Consider the following 23,889-nt stretch of genomic DNA (forward strand, 5'->3'; position numbering starts at 1 on the left):
TGGAGTTAGCAATTAGCCTAGTGCATAACCCAGCTCACTTGCCTCATTTCTGCCTTCTCGCACACCACTTTTGGCCAGCAGGCACACAAAGCCTAGCTTGCACAGCTCTTCCCACAGTCTGTCTAAAAGCAGAGACTGTGGCTGATTTCTCAGCTGTAGCAGGCTCTGGCGATGGAAGACATTGGTGCAGGTTGTTGCAGTTGAGATTTGGTCGGGTTACAGCGACAGACAGTAAAACAAAAAAAGAACAAAAAGCACTGCTTTGTTATTCCCAAAGTGGCCACTGCAGCTACATGCCGCGCCGCTGGAAGGAGTTTTGGGCATACAAGGTAACGTAGCAAACACGTAATGGGAGCGAGTTGTTATCTCATACAGAGTTGCTTTTGTGGATTCTACCATAGTAAAACATATTAACTAAAATTCTCAAAAGTACAGACAAAACTCAAGCTTCCAGATGGCTGCTACTGCTTTTTTGTCAATTTTTATACAAAATGTCATACAGTGTCAGAAACTACATGAGCAAGTTTATTTGAGATTACTTAAGTACCCATGGTTTGAGGCAAATGCTATTTAGACATGTTTGTGTGTTTGTTTTGTCTGCTGCTATAGTGTTGGAACTGTAAACATCCTTGGGTTTGAGAAAGGTGCTAAATAAATTTAACTTAATATCATATGGTTTGAGATGGTGTTTAATGGATTAACTGCAAAAGTTTAAATCACAGCAATGGGTATTAAAGAGTATCCAATCAAATCAACGGGTCTTGCCTAATATCTGCACATCATTTTGGTGTTTCCACCCAGTTACTTCCCGGGAAGGTAAAAGATCATTTGTGATGCAAATTTAAAAAGGTAAGTACTTTTAATAATGCCCCCTTAAGGCTGAAAGGACAGAAGAAAGATGAAGCATGTTGTGAGAAGTCGTCCAGCGCAGGCAAAAGGTCACACTACAGAAGTAGAGCAGCAAACGAGCAGAATAATAAATGTATTCCTCCAGCTATTGTTAAAATAGAAGGGACCCCTTTTCGGAACGATTGCTTAAGTAGGAAACAGAAGGGCACGACAGGCTCAAAACTCAAACACTGGTGCAGCTTATTGATTTTCACTTCCAGACAGACTGTTTTCATTAGAGTTTATGTAATGTCATATCCTTCCTGAGGGCAGTGTGAGGTTAAAATAAGTAGGACAATTTAGGGAACACTACACCTAAAGTAGAAGAACCAATATAACTGTTTTTAGAGACAATGTGAGATTCTTGACATTTTTCTTAAATATATTATTTCTTTTTCTTGTAGCAGGAGTAGAGAAAGGCGGGGGGGGCTTTCTCTTCTTCACACATACAGATTCCACTTCCTTATTTTAAAATGCAGAGACCTTGCATTACTCATGTTAAAATATTTATCCTAATTGTCACACATTTATTAACTATTTTTAAATTCAAGTTTATTATTTTTCTGTAATTGTTTAGTATTTCAACAACATGCTTGCAGCATGGAAGGGCCCGACATGGCAATCTGGGCCTTTTAATTATCGCTTTTAAGAGTGGCAGTGTGTAAGCAGCAGAATTGGTGCGCTATAAGAGAGGTTTCTGTTTTTGCGCTCTTACTCAGAGCATGCCCTAACATCATTCCTACAGGGCCTTCAATTTTTGGGGAAAAGTAAGGAATTTAAAATCACTGACAGTTTACAAGTAAGTAATGGTGATGTAGTATGTGAAATTATTGGTCTGTCCTAAAGCTCTCTCTCTCTCTGTCTGTAGGCTGACAGTTTAACAACTGTTCACAGAACTCTACCGTTAAAGGGGAACTCCCCTTGTTGCGGTGGTAGTAGAATAAAACTTCCCATTTTCACTCTGTTCATTCAGAACATGCAACAAATGAACAATTCAGGAGCGTTCTACCAAAACACCTAAAAAAAAATTAAGTTAGTGAAATTCCTAAAATTTGGTCAGATTTAGGTTTTAGGTTTAGTGTGGGAGAGTTAAATGGTTTAATGGGTTAAAAACCGAAACGATAAGGTTATAATTTCAACACAGTATAGGATAGAGCTTACTAGCTTATGCAAACACACCCAGATATTATGACAAATATGGTTTAATTAGTTCAGATTGTGTTTAGAGAACATATTTTTAAAAATTTTTTACACTGACTGATTTTTTCTATTTAAAAGGGTCCGTGTGTCTAATGTTTTTGTGCCTATTTCTCCAGGTTTAACAGCTTAAAGCAGCAACTGTTTGCCAACTGTGTTGAAATGTCATTGTTTATGTATTTTGGAGCTACATGCAGTGTACTGAGGATCCAGTTTTAGTTGTCCTCTAAGCTGAGATATCTGTATCTGCAATCTCAAATCCAACTTCCAGCTAACAGTCATCATGCCACGCACTATGACTGACGACGACAGATCTGACGGTGGAGCATTCTACATTCTAGCAAAATACAACAGTGTCTAAATTGTGTGACAGAACATGTAACTCCATATACTACTGTTAAATATTCACAATGTTCATTCTAATGAGTATTACATTTTAGTGCAGTGTTAATAGTTTACAAAGAGTATAACAGATATCGCCATAATGGATAATTGGTTATTTTGGTGGCTTATGATGGTTCTTATGGTTTTTGATGATGACTTAGGAGTGGCATATATTCCTTTTATCTTGAGTTTAGTACACATATTCCTGTTGTGTGTGTGTTTGCATATTGGTAATATCTTTGTGACTCCTTGATTTTGTAGTATTGCTAGAGATTTCTGGTTGATTTTCCCCAGACACTTCCATTGTTGCAGTACTACCCTTCCTTAGGACAGTTCAATGTTTTAATCTTTAATCATGGGTCATGATTAAAAGGACAAAAGACAGGGTTGAGTTTCTTAGCACAGAGTTAGCAAATTCCCAAAACATGGTTAATTAGCATTTATGCTACTCACATGAGACCATTAAATATAATCTAATTAATTACTTTAAAGGCATTTCTTTAATTCAATATTTTAATTTCAGTACATACCTCTGTAACAGAGTTGAATTAATGTTGTGGGGCAACTTAAAAATGATCATAATTCATAACTTATGATGGCCAACTTGGAAACAAAAAGAAAATGTTTAGAGCCCAAGATGTTAAATGGATTTACATATTTATGCATGAACGCAATATGATTTAAGTAGGTAATGATTATATTTAAAAGGTAAAGGGTAGGTACACTGATCTGAGACAGGCAAGAATATTGTGGAATATTTAAGTTTTATTAATGCTTCAAGTTTCCAAAAATGTGCTTAAGCTATTGTGAAGGATGTTTTACTTATGTTTAAAACATATTTTTGACCTTTATTTTAAATATATATTTGTAAATGTAATTTTGAAATGGCTTCCCAATTGTGAAATCACCATCTTAGACATTTTCAGGTATGTTCTCAACCATTTCAGTAAATAATCTTTGATCATTTCTTGTGTTATATCATGTTAGCTTCTGTTCTTTTGTTACTAGTCGAGTGCTATGCGATAAAGAAGGTAACACTGGCCTAGTTCCACAAAAAAAGAACTTATGTCTGGCCTTTTCAGGCTTTCCAAAGATTTTTCTTTAGTAATCATACCTTAGTTTCTTATCAGTATATCTCCATAGCACAAGCAATTCCACTTGGGAATGTTAGTTACTGGTTACTAGAATTTATATAACACTTTCTAAGAACCCAAAGATGCTTACTTCAGAAGACAATCGAGAAAGCACAGTAATAAATAATACAGGGGGTGGACAATAATAAATAGGACAAGGAAAGAGCATAGTGGAAAGTCAGAGATAGATTAGGCTTGAGAAATGTCACAGACTAGGAAAAATTAAGGATTTGAATATCAAGACAGCAGATCTGGAAAATACTCTATCGCAGAAGCTATGATGGTTGGATGTAGGAACAGTGAGGAGCCCAGTTAAAGACAGCCTAAGAGCACAAATGGGCTTGTAGAGAAAAAGATGATGGGACAGATAAGCTGTTGCAAGATTATCGGGAGCTTTGTATTTGAGTGGAAGCCTTTTAAAAGTTATGCCGGTAATTTACAGGAAGCCAGTGTAGATTTTGGAGAATGGTATGAATATGTGAGTATGTGAGTATGATATATAAGTGAGAAGGCGAGCAGCAAAGTTCGGATCATCAGAAGCTTGTGAAGGGAAGGGGAACTAATGCTGGCAAGGAGACAGCAGCAATAGCCCAAATGGTTAGAGATGGAAGTGCGACTGGTATGGTGTAACACCACCGCCTCCCATGCTGGAGACTGGAACTCAATCCCCCACCTGGTCAAGCACCCTACACTATACCAATAAGAGTCATTGGGCAAGACTCCTAACACTACCTTCGCCTACCTGTGCAAAAGGAAATTGTAAGTCACTCTGGACAAGCTGAGTGTCTGCCAAATGCAATAAATGTAAATGGCTGTACTGAGATTGTGCTGTTGACCTTATGCTCACAGAGCAGGCTGTAAAAGCTCTTGTCTGATAAACTGACAATAGTCTTGTTCAAGAAGTGATTTGGTGTCTAATTGATTAACTGCTAAAGTCAAATCAATATATAGTTTTTGTAAATAAACTACAAAAAATAATGAGATAAAATGATTTTAAGGGATATGACTCATGGGCCATATTACAGAAACTTTCAATCTTTTGGTCTTGAGTTAAAATCTGACAGGTCAAGATAAGCTTTTTTTTCACAAATTCATACTACAGAAGCTGCCGTAACTGATGTACAAAAGGTCAAAACAAAAGTGCGATAAACTTGAAGTTATGAATACTGTGACATTGCCACACGCTGTTTATCAGAGCATTGACGCTCCCAGTTTCAGTTTCTATTTCCCAAATGCTTTTGCTGACCGCAGTAGTGGTACTCCTCCTAATAATACAGACACGCATTCAGCTCCATCTTCTCATTATTAACCACCATTACTATAATATTTTATCTGACAAGTTTTCATCAACATTAACATATGAAGGTAACAAGACGGGACGGTAGAGATTGTGTCTGCAGCGTCTGGGATTTTTTAAATGCTGTTTTTAAAAAAATGTAAGAATTTAATAATTTAAAAATTTAAAAAAGATTAAATGCTAAACTCTTTAGATTCACTGGTAAACATAAACAGTTTAACATTAAATCTTTGTAATGGAGGGGGCAGGCTTGCATTCATTGGAATATTCCCTTCATCTTTGCCAGGGAGGTGGTGGGACTTACAAACATTTACAGGTTTAACTTCAAATAATGCCAATGAAAAACAATCAGACCTCCACCCCTTCAAAACCAATCCTCCAAAGTCAAAGGGAAATAACTGCCATGACGACACTAACTGGAAATGAAACTATGGGTTAAATCAAGTTTCGTTAAATACAGAGTCATTTGCTGAGTAGTGTACCTACTAATTAACTGAGTGGTAGCTTACAGGATGGTAAATCATTTATTCATTTAACTATTCTCTTGAAGGTGGTAGTCAAATGCAGTGTCGAGCAAATGATGAAGCAGAACCCCACAGACTTATTTGTAACTCTTAGTATAAACATCAGAATACATAACCAGCTGGAATATATAACCAGCTGAATTCAAACATGTATCCTTCATACCCTTTGTCTAGTCACATGTGAAGACAAAGCACAGAACAGTTTAATACTCTTTAATGTGAAGGAAAGCTTTCTCAGCATTTCTCTCTACTATGTCTGGACCCAGTTCAACTCAGAAGCAAATTACTGCATCCACTGACATTGGCAGATTTCACCTATTACAGTAGTGACTTCTTTCATTTTCTATTCATTTAGAAAACTCAAGCCATTAAATATAGCTTTTGTTCCAAAGCGGCATTTTGGCAAAAAGTAAATTTACACCTTCTAAACAAATTTAGCTTTGGACACACAAGGTAATGCAGCAAACAAATAAATGGAGCAAATTGTTAAGTGATCACATACAAACTTGCTTTTGTGGTTTATTGGCATTGTACGACATTATTAAAGGGGATCTATTATGCTTTTACACCTTTTCCCTTTCCTTTAGTCTGTTATTTAGCTTCTTGTGCATGTAAACAGTCTACAGTTATAAACTCAAAGTACACGCCAGTGGGAGGAACTCTCTCTCACAGAAACCACTTTTCTCAGCTGCCTGAAATTCCTTGCTGGAATTCTAGTCCTTTTCTCTGTTACAAAATGACATGCCAGGAAGAGTTTGTCCAGTTTTGTAGCCATGTCAAGAAGACGCTGACCTGACTTGCAGTATCAGACTCTGGCTCAAATTAGTATGACAGAACCAACGTCATTGGAAAAACAGCCACAGCTTTGTTTACAGCTGCTCAGGAAAAAAGGGTCTGTCTGCTAGTGAGGGCCAAGACATATTTGAGAGCTGTTCTTTTTATTGTTGTGCCCAAATTTCATTGTCTGCCCTAAATCCACTCTATTTCCCGCCATGAACAGTGAAAACCAGCCAGTCACAAGAGATAGACGGTATCGAGTTAAGCTCCTTAAAGGCAGAAAGAGCAGGTTTTGTCAGTTGCTGTTTAAACACACCATTCAAAGCTGGCTGAGGGAGAGAGAGCAGTGGTGGTCGAGCGAGCTAGAGTGTGAACAAAAAGAGGGAGTGGCATAAGTGAGAACAAGGTAGTGAATCAGAGAAATGAAACTTTATGTTCTGACTGTTTCACGGCAGTTCCGTTCTGACACCTCTGCTAACCCCACAGGAAGGACTGTGTGTGAATGCTGTCTGCTGCTTCAGCCTCTCTTTGCTGTGTGTGTCCTAGTCTGCAGACTGCAAGACGGAGGGGTGGAGCCACTCTAGCAGTTGACCAATCAGAATAGTGTGTGTGGGCTGACCAATCAGAGCACATTGGGTTCATCAGGAGGCGGGGCTTAAAGACACAGGCACTCTAACAGAGCGTTTCAGACAGAGGGTGAATAGAGATGTAGAGCACAATAAAAGAAAAATAATGTGTTTTTGGATGATTGAAGCATGTAAATCTATTCCGGCAGACCCCAAAAATAAAATTATGAACAATGAACATAAGCATTACTAGGTCCCCTTTAATAACAATCACCAAAAGTACAGACAAAATTTAGGTTTCCAGGTGGCTGCGACTGCTGTCTTTGTCTATTTTGTCTGTTTTTATAAAAAGTGTCATACACTGTCAGAAACCACACAAGCAAGTCTATTTGAGATTACTTAACACACAGTTTGAGGCAAATGCTATTTGACATTTCTGTATGTATGTTTTGTCAGCTGATTTGTAGTGTAGGAACCATAAAGCTTGGTTTTGAGAAAAGTGCTAAGTAAATATAAATTCATATCATCGTCATATATTAGCGTCAAATCGACAAAGCCTACAATTAAGCATATATACCACTATTAATTGTATATTCATGGGATATAATTATTAATAGTGGAACATTTCTATCACACATATTGGACATACTGGAAAGCTCTGACCTCACAATTAAATGCTACTTCACATTTTATCTATAAGATAAAACTTTATATCTATAAGGTTTATATATCCAACTGGGCAATGAAGAGAAAGCAATTAACATGTGTACTTTTATCTGTTCAACTTATAGCCCTGCTACAATTAACGTCATAAATGAAAAACAAATATATATGACGTTTCTAACCTTCCACCAAACCCCTCAGATTATTCATCAAACCACACTATAAGCATAAACCTAATGGTAACTTTTTAAGTGGCATCTGCCAACATTTACATTTTCCAAATACACTGTACAAGATTCACAGTATTATTAATCAAATATTTTACTGAGGTTGCGTGATATAAACATAAACTTTGAGGCGCACATCTAGAGGTTGTTACTGAAGCACTGAGAGAGGACTGCAGTGCGCTGCCCTTTAAAAGCAGAAAAACAACAGATCAGTAAACAAATAACACAGGTTGAGTGCATGTTCAAGCACCTGGCCTTCAATAACCGTTGTCCAAACGCTACACCTGTGAGTAACAAGTTGCTAAAGATAGAAAGGGTAACGGATCAAATATGAAAGCAGACTTTGTCATGACATATTTATGGTGATATGATCTACATAACAGTTTTGGCCACAATGCTCCCACTGTTAAAATCTGCACCCTCCACTCGTGTGGCACATCACAAATCAGGGCTGATCACCTGTGAAGCTACAGGAATTTTATGTTGGCCTTTTCTGCCTTTTAGAAAATCATCATTATTTATTACATGTAAGCTGGAAAAGTATTTTATATCAAACACACTTGATGTCTTGAGCACGCCACAGACCTTATTGCATACGTCAAATTCAACCACAAAATGTTCACAATCAAACACTTTTGTTAATCATCAGTTTCATCTTTGGTGTACCTGTATGATCTCACGTCTGGTAGAAGTGCATCTAAATGTCAGTGTAATAGTTTAACAACCTGAAAAAAATGCTTGATAATTACAATAGTACTAATAATGTCTGCACATGGCAACCTAATACAAATGTGGATGTACTTATTTAACATTGGTGTTAAGAGAAGATTTATCACACCGTGCCTGAATTTTCTATCACATAACCAAGTAAGATGTTCTCGTTTATTCTTTGCAGTCACTCCTTTTTTTTTCTTTATGGCTGCCAACCAAAACATCTGAATTCCATGCATACTTCACGGAAATGATGTGTGAAGTACTGGTAGGCAGGGGCATGATTTAACTTGCTGAAACTGATTCACCATTTACGCTTAGACCTTTGCTTGTTTCCACATCATACAAAAGCTTTATGAATCAGATGCAGAGTAGTCTGTATGTTATTAAAAGCGATGAAATCTCCACTTTGTTAATGCAACTTTGATGAATTTGGGCTACTGTAAATTGAGGTCAGAAATACCACTTTAATTCAAATTATTGGGCCACAAATTAAAGTATTAACAAATAGTTGATACTTTAGACTGGTGGTTTTCAACCAGTGGGTCACAGTGTGGGGATGAAAGCGGGTCACTCCTATAAGTGCGGCCTTTTATACCCACAACAAGCATGCTGACATGCATGCGAAGTGTCCTGGGTGTTACTAAGGGTCACATAAACAGTGACAGATAAGACACGTGGTCACTGCATTTACAGCTTTTAGGCTATTTTTACTGCCGTGGGGGACTTGAAACAAAAAAAATTGCACACTGTTTTTTTCCACTTGCAACTGGTTATTTTCCGGTTAAGCCTCATTAATAGTAATGCCGAAAGCCAAAGTGATCATAGTTCAGTGCAAAACCAACTAGACAGTTAACAACATGGATCAGAACTAATTAAAATAAACCATAAAATGTCCAATAAAATATTTAATTCAAGTGCATTCAAATGTTACAATATTACATCTAATAATGCTTCCAAACATTTAGAGCTTTCAAATAATGCCAATGAAAAGTCACAGAAAATTCACCCCTTCAAAACTGATCCTCCAAAGTCAAATCAATAAGGGAAATAACTGCCATAATGATACTAATTGGAAAGCTATGGATAAATGCAAGTTTCATTAAATACAGAGTAATTTATTGAGTAGTGGCTTTTTACTACTAATTAACAGAGTGGTGGTTTGCAGGATGGTAAATCATTTATTCGTTTAACTATTTTCTTGAAGGTGGTAATTCAAAGCAGAACCCACAGAGACTCATTTGTAACTCTTAGTGTAAAGATCAGACCGTTGGAATGCACAACCAGCAGAGGACTATTTACAAACTTCTACACTTTCGTATCCTTACAAATATGTATTGTTTGTATCGTTTGTTTTGTCTCATGTAAAAAGACAATGCACAGAACACATCTTTAATACTCTTCAATGTGAAGGAAAACATTCCCAGCAATTCTCTCTGCAATGCTTTGGGCCAATTAAACTCAGAAGCAAATTACTGCACTGTTAGTACACTGAAAACATTTAATGGGCTGCCACTTCCGTTGGCTTCCGAAAAAGTAATTATGTTTTTGGAACATCACAAATTCCAGTCAGTGGGCCAACTTAAAGGCATTTTGTTAGTTCTGCTCTCAGTGCCACAAGTCAGAATAAAATTAACCAAATCTGGCATTTCATAAATTCCAAACCAAACACTTCATTCAAAATAATGCAGGCTATTAGAAGAACAGATAATCCTAACTTTAAAGTAAACTGGGATGTTCTTCTACAGCTGTGACTTGTTAAATCTAATGTAACACGATTATCATTCACATCTGACTATAACTATGCATGTCGTCCCCATCCTTGTAAGTTAAATGAGTACACACAGTCTCTATGTTTGTGAGATCAGCCACTGATATTGGATAAGAAGGCCTGACTTGATGTTCAAAAACATCCCAAAGCTTTTCAGAGGGCTTCCTCCATATGAAACCATGTCTTTAAGGACCTCACTTTGTGCACATAGGCACAGTCATGCTGGAACACGAAAAGGCCTTCCCCAAACTGTTGCCACATAGTTGGAAACACATAATTGACAAAAATGTGCTTAGTGCCAGTGAAGCATTAACACTATCCTTCACTGGCACTAAGGGGCCTAGCACAAACCCCACCCAACACCCCACCAAAACAGTCCCAGACCATTATCCCTCCTCTACCAAACTCGCCAGTTTCTTGGGGTAATGATAGCCTTTAGTCTTGGCAGCAGGGAGGTTTCGCAGCCTGTTGCTTCAACCAAACTGGAACAAACGCTGTTAACTCCAGCGACTGATGCTCAAAGATCTAAGAGCAAGTGAACTAAACGCATGTAGGAGACAAATGATTTGGGAAATTCGGATGTGAAACAATATTTAACACTGTTTTGCAGAACCAGAGAAGCAGCTGCGTGCTTATGTGTACACACTATAGGTTTATCTATGTTTTGTTCAGTTCTGTTTTTAGATACTTTACACAATACAATTACTTCATATTTAGTAGATAGGTGTAACTCTTAACAATAACTACATAATAGCAAATACTAATTACATGATAGTACATAAATAAAACTAGCTATTAACACATTAGAGATAGGTAGAGTTAGCATCTGTATCAGTAGTCAGTATACTTAAGGGGTGGGCATCGGAAGAGTGATATCAATGCATTCTTAGTGCTGTTCCTTTATTGTTTCTGCACCTTTCACACAATAAAATGGCAGACCTGGTGCTTTGCCCTTGAGTGTGCAAATATGATATTGAAGATGATTTAGGGAAGGTGTTCAATGTTTGACAGAACATGCTGTAAAATAATTCTTATATTTTAATTTGCTAAAGAAACATTGTTAATAACATGAAATATTTAATTACTGACAGACTAACTACTAACTTCTATTTATCTAAAAATCAAAGTCATAACAGGCTGACCGTGAGTCATGACCTTTTTACTTTTGGGAATTTTAATCAGATATCAAAATACTATAAAATAAATAAAAAAAAATAATTCCAATATGCTCACATCATAGAGTCTATTTACACTTAGCTACATCATGTGGCCTATAACTGAATAATATTTTCCAGGTGAGTTTAATCCAGATTCCATTTACACTCAGCCACTTACACAGACAGAAATACAATTTCCATCTGTGGTGCATTGTTAATGTTTCGTTAACATTTTCAAAGTGACGTCCAACCTAAGGTGAGTTATTGACTTAACCTGCAGAGGGCAGCAATTCACTAATAGCATTGTACCCATGTGATCAGATAGCGAAATAAAAATAATTATGAACGATTACAGAAGTCTGGAAGTATTTCCTCGAAATGAAGGATACAATATATGCAAGTCTGACTTGGCTTTCATAGCACTACATTACCTTCGAACACTGGAAACCTAAAAACTTATTTAGTGAACTAGCATGTGAAACTGTTAGAACAGTTAAATGATCATGACTCATTTCTGGCTACTGCTTATTACTTGCTATAGCTCAAAAATAGGAACAGGCTTAAACAAAGTGCCACATGTTTCTGTGGTGATAATCTTTCTCTTGGTGAACAGAACACTGCCAAACATTTTACTGTTACAACTCTTCACATTTACAAACCACATTTAAGTTGATTAATCGATTATGAGTCAATTAAAAACTTGTTTTTTACAGTGTTACAGCATCAGACAAAACATGCATGACTGAGCAAACTACTTCAACACATCCTCCAAGAAAACATCATAAGAGAACTCTCCATACTTGATTCCAGATCATAAGCATTCACCATTTGTACTGTTCTGTACATACACACGACTCTATATAAGAAGCCCGAAGTGAAAGTGCATATTAGAGCTCAGAGAAACCAGCCTGCTGCCACAACACTGCTTTAGGCTGCCTGAGAAATGTTTTGCAGCATGATCAGATTAGGTTAAGCAATGCATTTGTGGGTAATATTTATCTGTTCTACAGTAAAGTATTTTTTTGCATTTGAGAAGTCACTGCAGAGTCTAACCAGCTCAAATTAGATTGGTTTTTGCTGTGTATTAGCGGATGATGCTTTTCTGTCCTCCATTACAGCACTTTATGCATGGCACCAAGATTCTTAAAGCCTACCACAAGCGAACTGTAAACATATTAGTACAACAGATATAATCTTCCAGAAACAGATTATTTCATCTCTGAAAATAAGTTCTGGACTCAAATTTCTATCATCAATTTCAAAAAATAAATAAATAAGGGCACCTATCATGCAAAGCTATATTTTCTTCCTTTAAAGAAAAGTAGTTTGATATAGTATGCAAACATTGTTTAAGTCCTAAAATGTGTCATTCAGTACCCAGTCCATGTAGTCTGTGTATGAAAACAATAGCCAGGGTTTCACTAAACAATTCTGAGATGTGATGAGTCTGCGCTTCAGTGGTTGGCTCTAGTCTGCATATCTTATGGCAGTTGGTTTGGAGAGAAACTAGGGGTGCAGGTTCCAATTCCTGAGATTTAGACCAGATAGAGCATAAACGTATGATTTATTTATTTATTTATTTTTGGGGGGTGGGGGTGGGGGGGACAAGACTTTGCATGTAATCTTGCTAGAGCTGCACAGTATGGACATAAAATGTATTTCTGAATAAAGTTGGATATTGCAATGACTGTATGTGAAACATGACAAGTACAGGCTTTGAATTTTTTTGAGGGGTGTGTAATTAAACTTGCCTCTTTTTAGTTGTGCTGTAAATCATACCGACTCAGATTTGTTTACAGTGGTGGTGATAGGAATCAGAGTTCCACACAAAAATATAGCCATTTTATTTATATCCAAAACTACAATTCAAACTACATGAGTCTTCTGAGATTTATACATAAATGTTGATCAAGGTAATATAATGGTAAATGTGGGGGGAAAAAAAAAAGTTATTTGTTTACTACTTTGCCTTACAATGCCCTGCATGGACCTCTCCGCTATGAACGTTGTTGAGAAAGACATTTTAGGTCAAAATGAAATACTAAGAGCTAGTATTATACAACTTCATTTTTGTGCATTATAAGACTGTAAGAAAAAACAGTCAGAACTCCCTAAACAGTCTTTTCTACATAGGCCAACAAAAAGTGATGTTTAAAGTGCCAAATTAAACAATGCTAAACTTAACATTTTGCAACAAGTTGAAACAAAATAAAAAAGCTTGTCCTAATTTTAAGCTTAAAAACCTACATTTCTCATAAAACATGCCAAATATGCTCAATAGGAAGACTGTAGCCTATTACAACTAAAAGAAATCACATCAGCCTATGGCTAACAAGCCTATTGTTTACTAAGGGCATTTTGAGCCCACACCCAAGATTGATTTTGTGCTCACTTAGGGGAGGGGGGCTCATCACAGGGTTTTTTTTTGTTTGTTTGTTTTTGTTTGTTTTTAGACACAGAATCCTTCCATAACTTCAATCATGTACAACCATGATGAACAGCGGTTATTGCTGGGTGTGTGTCATGTCTAAGAAAGGTGCACTTTTCTCACTTAAGAATATTTTCAGCTATGCAGGCTGTCACAAGACATGCTTTGCGCGCAATGCTTTCAGCACTGAAATGTGGAAAAATATACAGGAAAGAATTGCAATTCATTGGGTTATTATGCATTTACTGAAGGAAAAAATTGATGCTAATTTATTCATGTTGCATCATGCATCTATGGAAAAAAAAATATTTGGACCACACCGCGGAAAAAAAAAATAAAGAAGAAAAAAATAACCTGACAGCTTTCAGACACACCTAAATTCTCTAGAAGCAAACCCCGTCTCAAGGTTTTCACACGATTCAGAGATGGGTTTTCTAGACAACATGCAGGCCCTAACACAGCTTTTACACTAATTACATTAAACTCTCGATGCAAATGGCCCCAGATCCTTTCACATTTAAGACTGAGATACCCATTAAAGGCTTACAGCGTCCCCTGGTCTCATAAAATAATTCTACACCTTGTACAGAAATTGTTAGATTCTACTTGTGCATGAAAAGGCATAGTGTATAGTGTACACATCACTGTTTAAACAAACAAATTGTAAGCATCCAGTTTCTCTTTGGGAGAATGAATATAACGTTAAACCTAACTGGGTCACAGTGTGGAACAACTGCTTTATTACATATGCTACACCCAATACACAAGACCCTTATGTTATTCATGTAACTTACCAGTAGCTGTCCTGTATCTGCATATGTTTTTAGTGTGCCCTATTGTGGATGTATTCTGGGCCTATTTTCAAGATACTCAGTTCAACATTTTGTGAAAATCAAAGCACAAAGATCAGTGGACTTTCTACTTTATGACACCGCAGAATCATTTTCTACTTATCAAAAAAGGATTTAGGATCAAACGTAAAGCATAAATAAATATCAAAATTCATATTTTTTGTACACATACACACAAAATTGTATAACACTAAGACTTTTATATATTAAAGACTTAATTCATGCCTTTTATGTCCATAGGCTCAGGTCTATGAGGAGGAAAGAGGCACTAACAAGAGGATGGAAAAGCACAATAAAGGGGTACAGAAACCAGTACAATGTAGATAAACTTTTAGTGGTTTTACTATACAGACAAACAAAACAGGTTAAGCGATGAACAACAGTTTACTGTAGTAAAGCTGTTAAAGTTGTACTGGCAGACTCTGCAATGTACCCAGGAGGGGACTACAGACAGTACCAAAAGAAAAGAAATAAACAAAACGAGCTAAACAGCTCTAGCAAGACCTTTATGTCTTATTTGAGTGCAAGTCATGCATTTTTTCCCATGTGAAACAATATACTGTCATGTTAACATACATAAAAATAGATATAAAAAAAAATTATTATATATATATATATATATATATATATATATATATATACACGTATATATGTATTATATATATATATATATATATATATATATATATATATATATATACACACATATACACATATATATACATATACATATATACATATATATATATATATATACACATATACACATATATATACATATACATATATATACATATATATATATATATATATATATATATATATATATATATATATATATATACACACACACACACACACACACACACACATACATATACATATATATATATATATTTATTGTCTGACCTGCTGTCTGATTTAACCTGACACCTCTGTTAGTTCTGTAAAAGATGAGGATTTAGATCTGTTCCTGAGCCTTTTCGCTCAGGTAGGTCGTACGTTAAATGCTCTGGCAGGAAAATATCTGTGAACTTCTGTTAATTGACTGGCAGAATGAACCACAACCACTGACAAAAGGGCAGGGGCTGTGCTAGAGAGTGCTGAAACATTTGAAAGGTGTTTTATGGCTGCTGTGGTGGCAATGATGTGGCAACAAGTTGGTTGTCCTTGTACCACTGCAGTGTTGTGGTAGTCCTTGCAAATGTAAAGATAACTACAGGCTATGGCGATGTAAAGCAGTACTGTAACTGATGAAGAAACCTACTGACTCAAATTAGCAGCATTTGGTCTCGCTCTCCTTACCTTCACTGGTTTTGAACTTTTACGTCATCTTTTAAAAGGAATGGGAAAGTAGCTGTGTTTGAAATAGCCCACTACATAACGCAAGTGTGCCGATTGTGTCCAAAAGTACTGAGTAGCATGCAGAAACATGAGTTTCCAAAAGCCAAAGATGTTTGGATGGCCAAATATTCCTTCATGCAGGCAGCATCTTCATTATATCCTGCATCCTAAAATGCAATATGGTCATTTCAGGAGGACGTAAACACAAAATTACTGCTTAGTTAGCTCCAAACAATTTAACAGACTGGGATTAATAAAAAAAATAAAAATAAAATAAAAATAAAAAAAAAACATAATTTGTCCTGCTACTGCATTCAGTGTAACACTGAAGCCCCATCAGTTTTCTCTGCTGGTCTTGAGGTGGGTTTGCTGGCTTTGTTCATTTACTAAAGTTAATGTGTTGCATCAGTAACATGGTTAAAACAGTAACTTACTAAGGTTTGTCTCAACCAAACAACCTGCACAGCATCAGCTTTTCAGGGGCCCTATTACAGAAACATGCTAAATCTGAAATCTCATTGTATTTAGTTACCACGACAACTTCAGTTATGAATTAATTTAGGACAGTAGCTATTAGAGAATAACTGTTCATAACTTCACAATCTTATCCTAACTCTAGATAAGAAAACAGACTTACAGAAGCATCATAACTAGACAAAATTTAATAAGTATTGTCCTAACTTTAGGACAACCCCAATGGTGTCCTAATCTCTGTTTTAACAGTCTGTTTTTAGGCAACTGTGACAGGCAGCATAGTTCACTACTGGCATAATGAGGTTACATTTATTTATGTTGGTTCAATTCACACCGTCTCCTCTTATTACCACTGTGTGCTAATTTTGATAATTAAATATCAAATAATAAAATCATTAAATACAATATTATAGAGATGGTGGTGAATAATAGGAAACTTAGTTGAATGTGTGGCTGTTTATTAGGAGGAATAAAGTTAGCACGGCTCGCAGGCCATCTAAAGCTTTGGGAGATGGAGTCTGAAAACTGGGGTGCGGTGACACTCTGAGAAACAGCCCATTTCACTGTCACAATATTCCTAACGTCCAGTTTATTTCACTTTAGTTTTGTTTTAACTTGCTTTAACTTAATAAGTAACAGCAGCTGCAACTTAGATTTTTAACATTATTCTGATTATGTGTTGATGTTTCGGCTGTGCACGTATCGTTGGTGGCTTGGTCACAGACATGACAGTTGACTGCTGACTTCGACTGAGTATAAGTTATTTCCCAACTTGAGATAAAATGCTGGGAGGTGAATTTGCTAAATGAAGATAAAGGTTTGCTTCTGTAATACGAATTTGTGAAATATCTTATCTTGACCCTGACAGATCTTAACTTAGGACGAAAGATAGGAAGTTACTGTAATACAACCTCATGCTCACAATGTGGAGTCACACTGCTTATTATCTAGACAAACTAGCTCCTATGACCAACTACAAATGTAATGAAACTGAAATTACTGACCTTTTAGCAAATATAGGTGTCTCTGGAAACCACACACATTTACCACACAGACGTATTTAAAGTTGACATTTCCGACTTAGGAGATCAGTAGAAAACAACACTCTTCACTCGGTCATGGCATCTTTCAAAACTCAGTCATCTCTTGACCAAAACTTATCCACATGTTTTTCAAGACCTAAAAAGTGGTAGTCTAGTCACACCTCTGCCCTGTAGCATGGCACACTATTTCACAAACTGCATATCATACTGCAGAGGTGCCCAATCCTGATCCTGAAGAGTTTAGATCCAACACACCTGGCTCTAACTTTCAGATGCCCCTGAAGGATTTCATTGGATGTATCAGGTGTGCTAGATTTAGGTTGGAGCTAAATACTGCAGGGTTGTAGATCTCCAGGACCAACACTGAGCACCCCTGCTATACTGTATACTACTGATGAAGAGTAGCATGCAGCATACAGAACAAAATGGGCTTTTTCGAACATAGCCCATTTTTAGAATGGCTAACTAAAAACAACCATCTCGCAAGAGTAGTGTACCTGTAGTGAGGATCGGCATTTTAGGGTGTCAGTTAATGTTTTGATTAAGAGTAGGCTAAAATAGGACTGATCCTGCATCAGCAGCACTCTGTGAGCTCCTAGTGAATATATGCATGTACTTCGTACACAAAGTACTTGTGTACATGCATATTTTGAGGAAAGAGGAAAAGATTTATGAACTGGTAGCCTAATTACATCTATATAACTTCCATAAAAATGAACATTTTTCAGGGAGTCTAACGAAGTTGCTGAATGAGGTGCACCGCACCCAGCAAACCGAGTTAAACATATGACCAAAACGGAGACAAAAGCTAGACTCAAATAATGTCTTTTACACAAAAATACGAATATCAACCGCTGAAATGAGCAAAATGGAAATGGAAGATGTCTAAGAGTTATTTTATTCTATATTTCAATAAGGTTCACGCTAGCAGAGTACATGAGCTAGGAGTCTCTCCTCCTCCTCACACAACTTCTTGTTAAAATATTACTTTGGTGGGGGTGTCCATATACTTTGACACACCACCCAAGTACAGTTCCTACACAAGTTCCTATGTGTAGGAAACACTGAAATGTGTTAAACATTACTGTAAATTATGGTTGAGCAAAAGTCAGCTTCCTAGCCACTGCATTTCTTCATACTCTCCATATACTTGTCAGATGATCCCACACAAGTGACACCTTCTGTGTCACCTTCAGAAATTTGACTCACACGTTGCATCATGCTAAGGATGTTAAAGAGGTTAGTCATTAACCTTCAAATACATAAACGTTCAACCAATGCTTGTTCACAATAGGCAAGTTTTTCATTTAATTTGAGGAACGTTTTTGAATTGTGTGCAAGAGTGTAAATCGTTCAGCAGTCCTACTTAGTGATGCAAAACTCTAGGTTTTCTGGAGTCGACTCTATCAACTTAATTTTATCCGAGAGAGACAGAGCTGCAGAGTAAGAAATATAGCAGAGATCAAACCATCCTGATTGTAGTTTACACAAATTATAGTTACAGATCATACTAATACGATGAAAATCCATGCTTTTTGACTCTTAGAGACATTGAGCAAGAGTTAACTCCAACACCTAGAGAACCAACTCTTTTGAAATCAACTCCCCATCAATTACCCTACAACAAAACGAAGTGTGTGGCTAAACAGAACATTGTGGGGAACACTTTTTTGCTAGAAGGAGATGTGGTCAGATGTAAACTGTGTAACGATGTACTGAAATTTAGCAGTAGCATGAGCACAATGATGGATCACATCAGCAGCAAACATCCACAAGCACTGACCAAGAAAGTACAACAATTTTATTACTTCGTTCACGTTCTCAAGGAGAAAAAGTGATGCATGGCATCTTTGCCCAGACTTGTGCATACCAACCAACAGACTGTGGACTCATGGACTTGTTGGCCATTTCTCAACAGAAATAAATACGATATTTAGCCACATGATACAGCGCTAAGGTAGGCTTTAATTAACTTATCTTAAATGTCATGTTTTTTAGCCTACAAATTTGTGCCATGGCAAAAAAAAAGCTTAAAAGCTTCAAGATACTGACAGAATAGAAAAATGCAAACAGTGACAATGTTTTGAGGCTGGTTCTCACCTTATGACAGATCTCCGTCTTGACTTCCCTGAGAGCTCGTTCTGAGAACACACAGCCGCAGGTCTGGAGATAGCAAAACCTGACAAGAAGATAAACACTTAACTCACTACCTTTTACAGGCTCGAAACCTTGAAAATTTAGAAACAAATAATTGAGTGTGACTGTTTAACTTGCTTAATTGGTTTACTATTAATCACCATTTGTTTAAAGGGGAATTTTACTTTCACAAATGAATCATTCCAGAGTGTTCTTCATTCTCTTTGCGCTAATGTGTATAAGAGAGGTCATGAACCCTCCTCCAGCAGATCTTCTTTCCTCCAAAGTGTAGTTCCAACATGCATCTAATATGAAACACCTCCTAACCTAGCACTAATGCTTCTGATACAGCCATTTAAGAACTTCTGAAGAAGTTAATAGGCTGGAGCAGAGGTGACAGACTGTGGTTGGAAACAGACTCAATATGAAAGTAGACCTCCAGGGTCATGGCTGGTGACAACTGGTATACAACATGCGTATTCTATGCAATTTTATGCAATGCTGATAGATTACTCACTAGGTGGCACCAGACATCTGATTTCCAGAAGTCAAAGGGAACTCCAAAAATGTGTGCTCACTAGTAAAACAAAATATGGCACACCAGCTAAGTGGTGATGACTACCTATTATGTTGATTTTGCACATTTTTAGACTTACTATAAATGCAATTTCTGCTAAAATTTCAGCAGTGAGATTAACAGACTTGCATATTTTATGTGAGAAGCAACTAACGTATATGAGAGTTTCTAGCTTGTAGATTTATGAGCAGAGACTTTTCTTTAAAAGCTTATTTAGTGAAATACATTCATTTTCAAACTATTCAGATTCTTACTATTAAAAATGTAACATTTTGTGGTGTGGTTATAATAGTATTAACACACAGTAAATAATGCTGTTGTACATAATTCTTTGAATATTTTGGGAACGGTGGAAGATACTTTGCTGACCAATAACCAAATTATTTTATTCCAGTAAACAAAGAACAACAGTTCCTATTTGAACAAGCTGGTTTATCCTTCAAGCTGAGGAACCTTTCGAATGGATGGCAGTGTGAGGAAATGACACATGCTTGTGCAAAACTATAAATAAAAACATAGTCAAGGGCAACGACTTTCGAGAGCTACTGAGTGGTAAATATATCTTCAGATCACAGAACTTTCAGAAGCCCATCGTTTTATGTTACAATCATTTTGTCAACATTTTTGTTCACATATAAATATAAAAAATTACAGCTGTCAGTCTCTTGGGTTCTAATGCAGGGTGTGTTTACAGTACAGTTTTGGGTATACCTTATGTAATACACATATATTACACATCATATAGTGTGTATATATAGTATTATACAATAGCTTCAAAGGTGGCTCAGCCAAACAGATTTCATAACCAGAACTATCTATTTTATTACTGATATTTTGATGGGTTATATCTTTAATTTTAGATTTGCCTGTTAACAGTTAATCACTGAATAATGATGGTCAATTATCATAAAATTTGCATCCCTAGTTGGAACAGTGATCAGAGTTTTTCAGGCAGGCAAAAATGGTTCCACATTTGCTCAAAATGCATAAATTTTTTAACATCTTACTGCCAGTCTCTACACTAGGCTCACAGCTTTATTCTTCTTAAAACAGCAGAGAGTTTGATGTTTTCACTGTTTATTTTAAGCAGTCTTGTGACATTTTAGTCCTATTTGACCAACACATTCTAAGCATATATCAGTAAAACAGAGAGCTCTTACTTGTGTTTGCCATTCATCTCCAGCCCCACTACAGGGCAGATGAACATGGCGCAGTGCATGTCCTCATAGCAGTCACCCTTAGCGTTCCTCCTCTCTCCTTCCCACGCTGGGTTCTCTGTCAGGTTCAACTCTTTCACATCCTTCAAAAACACACAATAGTCCACAATAGTCCAGAGATTGAGATTTGTCTGGTATAAAGACAAGGAAAACCCACTTTGAAGGGTTTTATCTTGTAGATAAAAGAAACTTTTGAAAAACTACAAGTGTTTTAGGTTTGAAATGTTTATTCCCAAAGGTGTTCTTGTGTAATACCTTATAAATATTGTAATGACAAAACATTGATGGATGAAAAGGACACAAAATTGTGAATACTGTCAGACCTATGAGGCTAAAAGATGTAATGTACTACATTACACTACACAACACAACAAATAATAATAATAATAATAATAACAATAACAACAACAACAACAACAATAACAATAATAATTAGGGTTAGCCTGGAAAGTTTAGACCAGAATACCCTTTTAAGAAAGCCTTAAAGCCTTGCAAAGTTTCAGGTTGTTATTAAAACAATAATACATTCTGGGGAGAAACATTAAACACAAACTTAACAAAAAAAAAAAAAGAAAACGAGACAAAACTGGCAGGTGCAAATGGATAAACAGGATTTTTATGTGTACTTGTTTCTGACAAATTAAGATTATGTAGAAGCATTCACGGGTTTAACTACGACTTCACGGAAGACTTTCACATACTCACACATTTTCAAATCGGTTTGTTCTATAAAACCTTATTCTCACCTTGATGCCACGGATGTGAGCCGCGATCTCTACATTTGGTCTTTCTGCTGATTTGTCCAACAGATACTCGATGACAGCATCTTTATTGTACAGCCTGTTGAAACAACCGATTCATTCAGCTTTGAACATGCATTTGACTGATTGTCTGGAAACAGATATTAAACGTGATAAGAAGTATCTCTGTTTAGACCTCAAGCTAAACAAACTTGACTCAAAGATATAAATTCATGTACCTCCCAAGTTCACAAGCCACAATAGGACGCCTCAACTTCTCCTGGCTCAGGGCGCAGTATTTCCACTTGGCGGCGAGCTCAGCATTTTTGTCCACCTGAAATACACCAGTTTGTTTTCGGATTACAGCTTGTCAACCCTCTGCATACTGTAGTGACAAATACTAAGAGATGTTGATATCAGTAACGTTTAAAACCAGCTGACTAGACCTTCTTTGGCAGCCAACTAGCTAGGTTAGCTAGCTCAGTGGCTAGCCAGCCAAGTAACCAAACAACACGGTTTTTGACCATTAAGTCAAATAAAATACCAGCTTTGCGCAATAAGTTAACGGACAAAAACAATATAAAGCTAGCCAACTCACATATCTAGAGCATAACAAAGGGTAACAAAGACCAGAGCCGTTATATCAAAGACCTAACTAGGTTAGCTAGCAGACTCTAGCTAACGCCAGCTAACGTTACAGAGCGAGTGTCGTTCGTTTTTAGCTACCTTCTCCACCTTCTTTGGTCCTTTAACCAATTCATGCCTTTTGGGTATGGTGCCGCCGTCACATCCCATGTTGAAAACAAGATTAGAAGGATTTTTATCGACTTTTCAAATCCGGGCAGCACACAGGTAGCTAACGTTAACGTATAAACAATCGACGAAAGCTCACAAAGAGGGTCCCTCTTGCTAGTCAGCTCTCGTTACTGATTTGAGATGTCGCCACCGAGTGTCCGTGGAAATGAACAATTGTACATGTTTTTATGTAAGTTAGCTAGTTTGAGCACTAGATGGAGCCCAAGACTCCTCATTACATGACATAAAGCTCTTCTAGGTCCATCACAGCTGAAGCTAGGCAAAAATGACTTAAAGGGGAAGTCCACCAATTTTTCAAAACTTCTGAATAAATCAGTCCTTGAACAGAGTCATTCAGAGTGGTTTGGTGTGAAATGGTTAATTGTAGAGAAACGTACAGATTTCTTTCCAGTGTTGGTGATAGGAACCAGGGATGTCTACGACACAAATATAGCCTTTTTGTTCACTATCTAAAACCACCAGTGAACCTACATGTGTCTGTGTATATGTAATGTTGATGATAGTAAAATTGTCATAAATCTGAAAAATTAAAGTTTTCTTTGGGGACTATTTTGCCTGACAATGCCCTGCGTGTAGCCCTCAGCCATGAATGAAGACAAACCTTTATCACAAAACTATAATAAATCAATGTCTTAGGCGTCAGGCAGTGTATTCATAATTATTTCATGTAAAAACTTTCTGTGAGGGATCTTTTAGAGGTGGACGTCTGGTTTCTATCACCCTCACTGTGAATAGATCTGACTCTGCAATTTTCTCTAGAAAAGAGCATTTCACACCAAACCACTCCGAAGGACTTTGTTTACAGCTTAACCATATAATTACGTAGAATTTTTGAAAAATTGATGGAGCTCTCCTTCATCACTGACCTAGCAGCCAGGTAGCCAGGACAATGTAGTTAAAAAATAAGTCCCTATGGGTGGACCTTACCAGAATCATTGCAAGTCGATTTTCTCTCACCGTCAAGAATT

General features: G+C 36.8%; 1 protein-coding gene across 1 annotated transcript in view; it reads right to left on the reverse strand.

The window, feature by feature from the left end:
* The window catches only part of rtf2 (replication termination factor 2), a 50,074-nt gene extending 27,025 nt beyond the window's left edge, over positions 1 to 23,049 (reverse strand). The window contains exons 1-5 of the mRNA XM_036571229.1: positions 22,832 to 23,049; positions 22,345 to 22,439; positions 22,112 to 22,205; positions 21,309 to 21,448; positions 19,536 to 19,614 (exon numbers count right to left, since the gene is read on the reverse strand). Of these exons, the coding sequence (XP_036427122.1) occupies positions 19,536 to 19,614; positions 21,309 to 21,448; positions 22,112 to 22,205; positions 22,345 to 22,439; positions 22,832 to 22,900 (477 nt within the window). The 5' untranslated portion in view covers positions 22,901 to 23,049. The remainder of the gene's footprint in view (positions 1 to 19,535; positions 19,615 to 21,308; positions 21,449 to 22,111; positions 22,206 to 22,344; positions 22,440 to 22,831) is intronic.
* Between the last annotated feature and the right edge of the window lie 840 nt (positions 23,050 to 23,889).

This window comes from Colossoma macropomum, unplaced genomic scaffold, assembly GCF_904425465.1.
Source record: "Colossoma macropomum unplaced genomic scaffold, Colossoma_macropomum, whole genome shotgun sequence".
NCBI lineage: Eukaryota > Metazoa > Chordata > Actinopteri > Characiformes > Serrasalmidae > Colossoma > Colossoma macropomum.